This window comes from Stenella coeruleoalba, assembly GCF_951394435.1.
Source record: "Stenella coeruleoalba genome assembly, chromosome: 4".
Taxonomy (NCBI): Eukaryota; Metazoa; Chordata; class Mammalia; order Artiodactyla; family Delphinidae; genus Stenella; species Stenella coeruleoalba.
Genome location: NC_137149.1, coordinates 116,006,231 through 116,018,785, shown reverse-complemented (window position 1 = coordinate 116,018,785; position 12,555 = coordinate 116,006,231). Strand labels below are relative to the sequence as shown.

Sequence of the window (12,555 nt, the reverse complement as noted above, 5' to 3'; positions counted from 1 at the left end):
AAATTTATAAGGCTACACAAAAACTTGATCATGGTTGAATTTTCAATAAAAATAAAAAAATTTAGATTATTATCATAATTATGATTATTATTATGATATCATACAGCAGCATTTATTGGAACTTAATAAAGCACTGTGCCAAATACGTTGTATACAAGTTCATTTTGTATACACACAAAATTTGTAAACAGCAGCTTCAATTTCCAGATGAAGAAATCAAGGTTTTAAAATAAGTATCTTCCCAAGATAACACAACTAGTAAGTAGCAGTGCTAGGATCTAGACAGAAGTCTCTGCTGTATATCTGTTTAATCATTTATTTAATCATTGTAATTTTGTTAGGATGTTATTCTAACAAATTTTCCTAATCATATTAGGAAATATGATTATTTTCCATTTAAATTATTGCATAAGTGTACACAGCAATTATGGATCTCTTTCTTCTCTGATGCAGGATGCTGTAAGGAAAAATAAGATTTTTCTGTAGAGACAGAATGCTTGGGCTTGAAGGTAGTTAGACTCCTACTACCTTTATAAACTTTCCAAGTCATCTAAATGCCTGGGACTGCTTCCTTATCTATAACTGTCATTTATGACATCAACTTCAGGTAATATACAAGATACCACTTTGAAACCATTGGGAACTATACACACAGTCTTAGCCTAAGTACAGTTTTAAGAGATACAAATGTGCCCAAGCTACATTTTACAATTTGGAGAGCATTTTCAAGAAATGGAAAACTTAAGAACATTCATATTTTTACTTGTAGAATTTCATATGAGAGAGTGACTATTTTAGAATTTTTAAAAATGACACTCCCAGGGTCTCTGGATCCCAGCTCCCTAGCTTACTGCATTTATATGAAGGTAATATTCCAGGGTCTTATAAAGATAAGAGAAGGTATATACAAGAATGCAAAAAATCCTCAAGAACCACTATATTGACTCATACACACAATTCTACTTGATTTTCATATTTTGCTTTATAATAGGGAATTCATGACTTAAAGACAAAAATTGATGATTATGTTCATTATGTATAGACATAATTTATGTTATTATTGTATTCAAATTGCTATTTTATATTACTGGATAGAATTTAGTATTGAATTAGAAAAAAATTACCTTTAAATATTTCCTGTTTGTATACTAGGTGGTATACTACAACCTAACAGTATTCTGACTGCACATTCTGGACTTTGCCTAGAGAAACTACTTAGGAGAGTATAGGCAGTAACTCATTTGTGTCATCTTTACTTTCCCAAATATATGCTGTCTCATACACTTAAACGCATGTGTGGGATTAAAGATGGCTACACATTCTTTGCTACTTCTCCCATTGAGTCATGAAGTCTAATATTCTTCCCCTTCAATACTGGTTAGCTTTTTTGATTTGCTTTACTATAGAATGCATAGAGGTAATGTTCAGGAGCTACTTGGGTACTCCCCTAGGCCTCTTGGAACACTCTTTTTGGGGATCCAGAACTTCCATGTAAAGGGTATGGTTCCCCTGAGACCACCATGCTAGAATGGTCATGTGTAGGTGCTCTGGTTGTCCCAGCTAAGTCAGCCTTCTAGCCCTCCCTACCAAGGTGACAGACATAAAATTAAAGACAACTTGACCCTCCCAGCCAGACCATGCCCCAGGTGAATATCACTTACTGACCTCAATCAACGCCATGGGCAACTGAAGAATTGCCAGCAAAGCATTACTCAAATCATGACCTCTTCCCCACAAAACCATGGGATATTATAAAATGGTTCTTGTTTTAAGTCATGAAGTTTTGGGTTAGCTTATTATGAAGCAGTAGATAACTAGAACAGTGCATAAAAGGTAATAATTGCATATTAATGCCAGAAGTCTTAAATTTCCATAAATCAGTAATAAACTACCACTACTGATAGTTCAGTCCTTACACATAATTATTGTACACTAGATATAGATAACCACACTATGGTAAATAAATACTATGCACAAGAATGCTTGTATCTCACAAAGGGCACTGAATTTTATTGTAATTCCTCTCATATTCCATAATGGCAAGATTATCTAAGTAACCTAAATAATATTCATTTGTAGTCTTACAAATAAACCAAATTAACTAAAATAATGGTTATCTCAGATGCAGTGAAAGAGGCTTGCTTATACCCATAAGCCACTACTTGCACGTCACTCAATACAACTCTATGTTAAGTTAAAGGAATATCTGGGTTAGAAAGAACAGTAAGACTCTCAAAATTCATAAACAAGGTGTTTTAAAAAAATATATCATGGAACTGTCTTCAAGGACAATTTCCTTTTCTTTGCTTCTGTATGAATAGGTAAAATATTTAGAAATGTTTTCTTATTTTTCCACACAGCCTAAGGTAAGAGGAGTAAATATGAGTTGTAAAGAAAGCTCCATGGTGCACACAGGGACACCAAATCTTTTCTTTGCCTTTTCTTTTTTGCCTTGGCCTATAAAGAAACTAGCTTTGAACTGAGTATCTATCAGTAGCTCTTGACCTAACAGGATTAATAGATTTCAGAATTTTCCAAGTTTCCTTGGAATCTATTTTCCAAATTTAGTTTGGGTTCAAGTTCCTCCATGAAAATTAAGGATCCTAAAGAAACCAAACAAAATGCATTTATTTTAAACAATATATCTTCTTGATCAAATCTGTATAATAAATGTCAAAACATATAGGTAGGTAATTGAATGGTTTGAATATTACAAACAGTGCTGGCCAAATGTCCATTGGCTGAGATCCGTAACAGACAGTGGTTTCAGTTTTAAAGTAGGTAAGATTCATTAACAGTTGTATTACAAGGAGGGAGACAAAATAGTAAACGTAAGCAACAATAATGTCAAAATGGTAAGAGTTAAAAAGTATAGAACTAAAATATCACTTGAAGTTGGTAGCTAATCTGTTACAACACACTTTCTACTGATCCTGATTGTTAGAGTGATATTGTGAGTCAGGTTTTATATAAACATGATTAATGAAATAAGAGAGTGGAATCAATATTACGCTCTGATTCAGAAAACTTGGAGTGGCAAAAATGTGTTTTAACAAGTCTTCCAGGTTAATTCTGATGCCTGTTAATATTCTGGCTTAGACTGTAACTACTTCTACAAAGATCACAAAGTCAAATACTTAAAACAAAGATCAATAGTTGCATTAAAGCTCCTTTCCTTCCAAAAATTATCTTCTTAGGATACTAGCATGTATGACCATTGTTGAACAGACTCTCCTGATCTTCAAGTGGAATATTTGCCTGTAATTTGTAAAGAAGCAGACTGTCCTAGAGTTGAAAGGGATGCTCAATAAACTGAAAGGTATATAATTGAGAAAAAATAAATTATTGACATTTTTTCGAGTTAAGGTATATTAGGAGTTCTATTTCCCCTTGGATATAGAAAACTGGGTCTAGTGTTCCTTCTACCCTAGCAAGAAAACCTATGTAAAGTAAAAAAATCACAACTTTGCTGAACACATCAAAGAGCCAAAGTCACTAGTCAACCAAGTAGTATCAAATCCACTGACTCTCAGCCCCTGCCAAGGAGAGATGAGACACGAGCATGTCACCAGTGACAGACTACAGCTAGAAGAGATGCTGGGTGCCATATAACTAGGTTAGATGCATTCAGCTACAATTGTAATGTATTGTAAAGGTCAGCTGTGGACTAGAGTATAGCACCCTAGGAGCTGTAGACACAAGAGTTTGCACCCACTTGCAGGCTCTTCTCCATGGACTTCAATCTCCTGCTCATGAGAAAGACTGTGGGAAGAGTAGGAGTTAGGCAAGTACCTTTCTTGGTGTTGCAGGCTTGGAGGGGGAAGTGGTCACTGCTGGGAGAAAAGCATGAAGTCCTGTTGCAACCTTTCTCTGGAAAATAAAATAAGCCTCTGGGGGAGGAGCAGAAAACCTGTCAACACCAGGGCAAACATGCAGACCCACTGTAGCCACAGGAAAGCTTAAACAAACAAACAAACAAATAAAACTTCCAACCCTGGGGAAGTCTTGGACTCAGGAGCCTACACCAATAATATCAGAGACCTGCTACAACTGGGAGAGGGAAAAGAAACTCTCCCAGAGAAGACCAACCAGAGATAGATGGAGTTTGGCTGCCAGGAAGAGAAGAGGCAGGACCACTGAGAAAGGCTATTTCTAAGACCTAGAAACAGATCCTGTCTAAGGTAGAGAACCCCTTGTCCTCACCACCAGACTACCAAGCACCAAGCAGTGTGTAACTGCAGTCTATCACTGGTTGAGGGAAAAAAGTGTGAAGAGGGATACAATTTGTGATAGAGATGAAAGCAGAAGCTAAAGGTAAAGGAGAAACATTGAGAAAATGCATCTGAAATTCCAGCCTTCAATCTAAGAGAAAGGAATTAAAGCCAATGGTTCACTGAAGGTAATCATAGGAAAAAGACAACCCAAACTCAGCTAATTACTGACTATATTCACTCAACAACATCCCTTCCCATATACACACATTCACTAACAGCCTAACAGAAGAGATGTAACCATTTCCAGACATAAAGTCTCTACTGTTAAACACAAAATGTCTGATGTTTAATCAAAAATTACATGACACACAAAAAGGCAAGAAGAAAAGCACAGTGTTAAGCGAGAAAATAATCAACAGAGCAGACTCAAACATGACCCCTATGTTTAATCTATCAAATGAGAAATTTCAGCAGAGATGGTGTTATGAATTGAATTGTGCATCCTGGCCAAACACATGCATTGAAGCCCTAAACCCAATGTGATTGCGTTAGGAGACAGGTCCTTTAGGGAGGTAATCAAGGTTAAATGAGGTCATAAGGGTGAGGCCAGATCCCACAGGGCTAATGTCCTTATAAGAAGATGAAGAGACACCAGAGCATGCACTCTCTGTCTCTGTCTCTCTCTCTCTCCATATGTACACACAGAGGAAAGGCCAAGTGAGGACACAGTGATAAAGCAGCCATCTACAAGTCAGGAAAAGAGGCCTCACCAGACACCAGTCCCCACAGTCCCTTGATCTTGAACATCTAGCCTCCAGATCTGTAAGAAAATACATTTTTGTTGTTTTAGCCACTCAATTTGTGGTATTTTGTTATGGCCACCTAAGCAGACTAATACACAGGAACTCTACTAAAAAATCAAATGGAAATTCAAGAAATAAAAAAACATGATAAGGGAGATAAAGAATACCTCTGTCAAACTCATAAGTAGACTTAAGACAACTGAATAGACAATCATTGAACTTGAAGACCGGCCCATAGAAATAACCCAAGCTTAAAGACAAAAAGAGTGGCAAAAAAATAACAGAATTCAAGAGTTATGGGATAATATGAAACAATCTCACATATGTGTAATTTGAATCCCAGAAGAAGAGAGACAATAATGCAGGAGAAGTTTGTCAAGAAATAATGGTCAAGAGTTTTCAAAAATTCATGGCAGTCATCACAACATAGATGCAAGAAATTCAAAGATTTCTCAGAAGGATAAATTACTAAACAGACAGATGGACACACACACACACACACACACACACACACACACACACACACACACTCCCAGATACATTATATTCAAAGTGCTGATAAAAAAATGTTGAAGGCAGCCATCAGAGAAAAGAATCATTATTTCCACAGGAATAAAATTAAGATTTACCACAGACATTAAAAACCATGAAGGACAGAAAATAGTGGAGCCAGGTATTTAAAGTGCAGCTGAGAAAACAAAATTGCTATCTTAGAATTTTATACCCAATGAAAATATCTTTGGGTATAAAATACATACTCTGCACAGACTTACTCTACACACAATATAAAAAGAGATTCTTCAGGGAGAAGGAATATGATACCAGATGAAACTTGGATGTACACACACACACAAAAGTCTTCAGGAAAATCCATTTTCCCAACTGCCTTAGCTATTGCACTGCTGAAAAGAATGCAGCCTTTGCATCTCAGCCCATAAGCTTCAGAGAGTGATCATCTCAGTCAGGGTCTTCAACAGGACTGGAAAGCAATCAAATCCTACAGTGTTGTTATCTTAGCACCTAGCATCCTTCCAAAGAGTGGCTGAAATGAATTGATGTCTCTTTTCAAAAAGTCATATACTGATATCTTACAAATACAGTGATTGGAAGGAACTCCATAATAGGAATATGAATATCTCAGTGACAGTCTCTAATAATATTATTATTATGTTGCATATGAATAAGATGTCTTTATTGACCAAAAAAACCCACTGAAGGAAAGGGTTCAAACAGACTTTCAAAATTAACTGGACTGGTCCAGTAAGCTACAGTGGACTGGTAGCCTCATTCTCAAGACAATTTCTTGTCCTTTGTTATGGTTCTTGTTAGACTGTCCTGAACTTTGTTAGTTGGCATTCCTTCCTGCTTTTGACAACAGCATATTTCAGAAAATTGTTAAAATTTCTATATTCCTATGATTCTATTTCTTTAAAGTATACTCTTCAAGTATTCTGTAGCCTATAATGAAATTTAAGATGTACTGTCAGATGACCAGGACAGAATGCAAGATTCATAGAATACAGGAGAGAGGACATATATTACATTCATATTTGAATTTGGAAGAAGTCTAATGATAACGGTACTCATCTAAAGAGGGCAACTACATTATGCAAAAATAATATTCCATAAACCATAAGACAAAATTAGTTTTATTATAAAAATACATATGCTTTGTATATGAGTCATATAGAATTGACACAACTGATAGAATTTACTATGCTGCATTGAAGTGAATACTTATTGCTTTCTTGCTGAATTTCTGATATTTTTGTTCCTTCATTTATATCTCCATTTGGAAACATTATTTCAATAACATATTAGGAAGTAGAACATATTGTTTTGTAGTAATTTTGGTAATGCCTTTTAAAGCATCCCATCCAGGATAAGAAGACTGTACAAGAACTACATGGCTACCATTACTATCACCTTGATCTAGGAAATCAGGAATTTATTTAGTGTTAGTAGGAAAACATAAGAAAGAAAGTCTTTCCCACCTGCCTACTAATTCAATTCAATTAAATAAACATTCATTTTATTTATTTTATTTCCATGCACTAGCTGTGCAAGATACGGGCAGGCAGCTTAACAGAAAAAAGAACAACACGCTCACTTACTAATTTGATTCGATGACCAGGAGTTGCACTGATTTCCCATGTGCATTCTTTCCTGCTTGGGTACTTGTCTGGCCAGTTGGGACTAGTGATGAAGCCACTTGGACTGTGAATCTTCTGTTCACACTCAGCTGTGCCAATAATGATAAAATCAATTAGTGTGGAAATCTAGCCCAGAATTGGGCCAGCAAGGAAGTAGCCTGTTTACACACTATCCTGATGAAAGATTTTCCTCAATAACTAATCATCACTCTAGTCTCCAGTATCATATTCATCTGCTTTGGTAAACCTGTTGCATAATCATTATCATAATCAGAAAATGTTTGGTTTTGGGTTCACATGAAATTGTGTTTACAATGAATTAAATAAATGTCTACAAGAAAATGAACTCTTTTTAACTGCTGGATCTGTAAGTTTAGATTTTAACAGAGCAACATTATTGACAATCAAAGCTATCAACTCTTGGTATGTGCAAAATATTTAATGCAATGCCACAACAAAAATGACTATGTCGTTTTCAGTTATTTTCTTCCTATTAACAGAAACATCATTTATAGCTAACTAGTATCACTAAGCCACTTTATGAAACATGTCTTTACATTTTCTCTCTCTCTTTGTTAAAGTATACACTTGAATGCTTAAACCATAATTTTAGCTGCTTAAGTAAATTATCTGTCATTTCATCACAGTGAAATGAAGCACTAAGGGGAAAAATATGTAAACAGCTACTAGCTTCTGAATTAATTTAAGAAAGTGTCATTCAATTAACATGAAATTTCTTTTAGGTCTTACAATTTAAACAACTTCATCTTGGAGGGGACCATCCAATATTGTTAATTTCAAACTTCAAAAGCATGTAATATCCTCAGACTGTATTCTATCTATATAATTTATGAAGTGTCACCCTGCACATCCTGGCTTAGGCTGGAAATTATTTGTTATGTATTGTGTAACCGATTCTAAAATACAATTAATTCTGTGAAATTTTCCAAGAAATCTCTGGGGAAATCCTCTACTATATGGAAAAAACACTTGTGGCACTACAGGGCTGCACAGTAAGGACAAAATGACTGACATTACTGTGCTGTTGGCACATGCTCTCCGACTAGACCTTTGCTTTAATTGTGCCGGGTTTCCATAGGGAGATTTGGATTCTTAACCAAGGAACACAAAAAAAGGGTGAAATTTAGCTCCTTTCAAACTATATAGGGTCATGCAGCAAGACAGTAGTCTTAAAGTCTGGATCCTGTCTTGACAAGGTTTCCTAAATCCCATTATCCCTGTCCTTGCCTTGGCCATATGAAGTGTGGAATCTCCCAGATCTGGCAAATAGTTTAGTTTATAAGACAAAGCCAAGAGGCTCACTGCTAAACTGTATAAGGCACCTGTACTATAGCAGTGGTGAAAGAAAATCCATCCCCTTTACTAACAGTAAAGATGAACTTTATTAGGGGTGCCTGGATATAGTTCCATTTAAAAAGAAGTCCTTTCTTGAAAATATTTACTCTAATGAAGAGAGACTTTGGATATCTAAATTTATTTGCTAACTGTGAGTGACAGGCTACATGCATACTCTGAAAAGCTGTCTCTTTTTTATTTCTGAATTACCTTCCACATTTCAAAATAACTGGGCCTATTCCCCAGCCTATTGATTTATCAGAATACTTTACCAAGTTACACATATCACAATCTCATTGGTTTATGCTCATACATGAAAGTAAAAAGAGAAAAAAATCCTACTTGCATATGATTCTGGGCAATGTCATTAACTCTGTGAAATAAAGAGGAAAAAAATGTGACATATGACCATATTTGAATGGAACTGAATGGAACAAGGGTCAATTCAGGGTATTCTGTACTATTGGAATGTGAATACAAAGAAGTGCTATCTACCTGTGGTTCTAGTCAGGCACCCACCACTCTACATGTTCTAATGACTAGTTATGAAACCTGCCTTAGTAATAAATCCAAGTTAAATGGAAAATTCAGGAGCAGACCCACAAAGGAAGAAATAAGACCTGAATAACTATTTCTTGTTCCCATGTAGCTCATATTGGCTCAGGAGATTAAGATAATTATCTTTATAAAACCTTGGAATATGGTAAGAATTTGGGACCAAAAACTGGTAGGCTACTATTGAGTTACTAGGATGCTTCTGTGTGTGTGTGTGCTGGGGAGGGGGCAAAACCATGACTTAAAACTCTAAATGGCACAGTATTTTCAAATGTCTTTCTTCTGGTAGGCATTTGAATTTGATACTCCTGGTATTTAAAGTGACATCACTCATGTAGCACATATATGAGATATTTTGGGGAGGGAAATTGAACCAAATGTAAAACATTTAGCAGAAGTTAAGTTTAAATATGGAGATAGTTATAAGGTCTGTTCTGTGAAGACTGAGGGATAATGTAGTGCCTTTCTGGCTGCCAGATGGCATCACAGCAGCTTCTATGTCTGTTATACAAAGTTATTCTAATTCCAACCATATATGAAGTGCAGTACCTTTAGGTAATACAAGGTTTCCAATAGTATGACTTGGATCTTTGAACACTGCATGTATTTTTATTTTTGACATTTGAACAGTTAACATTTAACACTCATTTGATATGATTAACTCTACCTGGAAGGACTGCTTTACCCAAACTGCATGAAATTCTAGATGTTGTCAAAAAAAGAACACTTCTTTCATACCTTCCTTGCAATCATGTTTATTTTCATGCAGCACAAATCCATTACGGCACTGACACATGTAGCTTCCCATTGTGTTGACACACTCATGTTGGCACCCGCCATTATCCTTAGAGCACTCATCTTTGTCTAGCAAAGAGATAACCCCATAGATTAGTAAGTAGCTTTAAAAACAAAGGATATCAAAGGAGAGTCATTTAGTTGTGGTTAACACTGGCAAAGGGTAAACTAAGTCACAGCTTTCCGTGTTCTCAACATAAAACAAACAAAAAAAATCAAAAAATTTAGTGTCTTAGTTCTACCCACTCCTTCTTTAGCTTGGAGCCTTGTGCCATGAATTGTTTCCAAGATCATTTGCACCAGGGTGACAACATGTAGTCCTCTTTCATTCCTATGCTAGAGAAGATTTGAGTAGGGTAAAGGAAATGAAAGAATATTTTTCCAACTAATCCTAAACATTTATAGCCAATTTTTAAAATAAATAAAAAATTGTGAGTAGTTTGATTAAATGCAAATCATGGCATTTAAGTGGAGGGAAATCCTTCACTATATTAATCATGGTGTATAGGCAGAGGCTAAACACATTTCCAAGATTTGTGTGTAATCGTTTTTTAAAAATCACTCAGTATAATTACTGTAGTTGATTTTTTTCATTAACTTTGAAGTTATGCTTAGCATTAATAAATCTGAACATTTTAAATATTTCAAGACAGAATAAGGCATCATTAGACTATCTTAAAAAAGAAACAATTTATATATTTTAAACTAATCTCCTCTAGCAGACCAGTTTATTAATAAGTAATTCTGTAGAAAGGCTTTTAGTGTGCTAGAAGTAAAGGTCAGAATAGGAAATACAAGCTTTAAGAAATAGACAACAAATTCACTACAGGGAAAAAATCCCAACTATATTAGCAGACAGTCAATTCAGTGAGAGGTATCAGCCACCATATTATGTTGCTTAGCTATCATTCCATGACTGGCTTGTCCTTTAAAGTAAATACTGGCCTCTGCTCCTGACACATACATATGATGACACATCACTCAGACCTTCCCCACCCCCATAGCGCAGAGAACAAAAAGGACGCACGACAGTCACATCAAAGGTCAGGCTGAATTCAAAATTTATACTGTGAACTGATTTTTCTAGTGAGAATTTGTGAGCTCATGGTGGCACACAAATAGCAAATGTTATTTTTGCCTTTGTAATCAAATCAATATTCCCCCTATGGAGATGGGTTTAGGAAAGACATTTTTATCCAAGGATCTGATAGTAATTTTTATGAATGTAACTATTTTTTCCGATTTTGTAGACTGATAACATGACATAGCACATATATGCTATGTCTTATATTGCCAATTCATGCATTGGCAATATAAGAATATTCCATATACATACAGGCAGTCCCAAAGTTCTAAAGAATATATCAGGATCAATATATCTGCAATTTATGTGTTCTCTACCTATCCTTAACACTTCCATTACACTTTTAATACTTACTATGGAGGCTAAGCAGAGGAGAAAAAAAGCATAGAATAAAGAAAATTTATCTCTAAGAGAACATCAAACATCAAAATATATAAGAAATCAGAAATTAATAGAGAATTAGCCTTGTAAAATTAATTTTAGAGAAATTCATAATTTGGAAGTCCCATTACCTTAATTGTATCAACAGTGAAAATTACACGTGGTAAGTTGTGAATGACCTGTGCAGAATGGGTGAATGGTGAACCATATTTCCTACTACCATGCTGTCAGCTACCTGCATTTCCTAATTCAGTCAAGCAGTAGATGATTTAAATTTACTATTTTAACACACCTTTCCAGGGGCTCTTAAGATGCTTTGGAAAAATACTTCTTCATGAGTTGATGCAGAAATACACTTCATCATTGTTAAAAGGAAAGAGCCAATTTAAAAATTTCTGGTGCTAGAATTACTCTGAAATAGACACATATTTCCTATAAAAATATTTATCTAATGTTTGCTTGGTATACTTAAAACCTGATATAGTGAACTTTAGTTGTACTCTAGGTCAACCAGATTTTTGAGGGTTGTTTGGAAATCTAAGAATTGTAAGTAAAGTAATTTAGAAAAAATTAGTTCACATTTGCAATTGACTGGTAAACAGGTTGCTCAGTGACAAACCTATCAGGGCAGGGACTGCCTGAGTCATCCTTTTATTTGGATCTGTTTAGACTACCATACATGAGAGATATAAAAATGTTAAAAGAAAGAACACAAGTTAGTATTGCTGAATTTTTAAACCTACAGTCATTTTATAATGAAAACAATTCCAAAACATAAAATATTTCTAATATTTAAACTTCATTCTAGTGGAAATCTCATGTTGCTAGGTGATATTTGTAAGGAGAGTTATTTTCTTTAGATCTGATAGAACATAATCTGACTTGCAGTAATAGTAAGTAAAGAGAAATAAAGTTGAAAGTGAAACCATTCATATTTGAATAGTAGTTTTTTGTAGCCAGTTTTTCCTATTTCTATTGTGCTGGAAAAATAATTTTTAGAGGAAGAAGAATAAAATGAGGAAGAAGAGGAGGAGGAGCATGAAGATTTTATATAGTCATATTGTCTAAGTATCTATTACTTTTCAGTGTTCCAGTTGATAAATGTTTCCTGTCTTCTTCCCTGCATCAAACATTTCTTAATACAAATGATGTCACATTAAAATTGAGTTATCAAATACACTGCTAGAATATATGTATAGGTTAATCTAAAGCTT

General features: G+C 35.0%; 1 protein-coding gene across 1 annotated transcript in view; it reads right to left on the bottom strand.

Moving 5' to 3' along the window:
• TLL1 (tolloid like 1) overlaps positions 1–12,555 on the bottom strand; it is a gene marked incomplete at its 3' end in the record, with an annotated part of 255,621 nt that overhangs the window by 26,092 nt on the left and 216,974 nt on the right. The window contains exons 17-18 of the mRNA XM_079919481.1: positions 9,820–9,945; positions 7,132–7,259 (exon numbers count right to left, since the gene is read on the bottom strand). Of these exons, the coding sequence (XP_079775607.1) occupies positions 7,132–7,259; positions 9,820–9,945 (254 nt within the window). The remainder of the gene's footprint in view (positions 1–7,131; positions 7,260–9,819; positions 9,946–12,555) is intronic.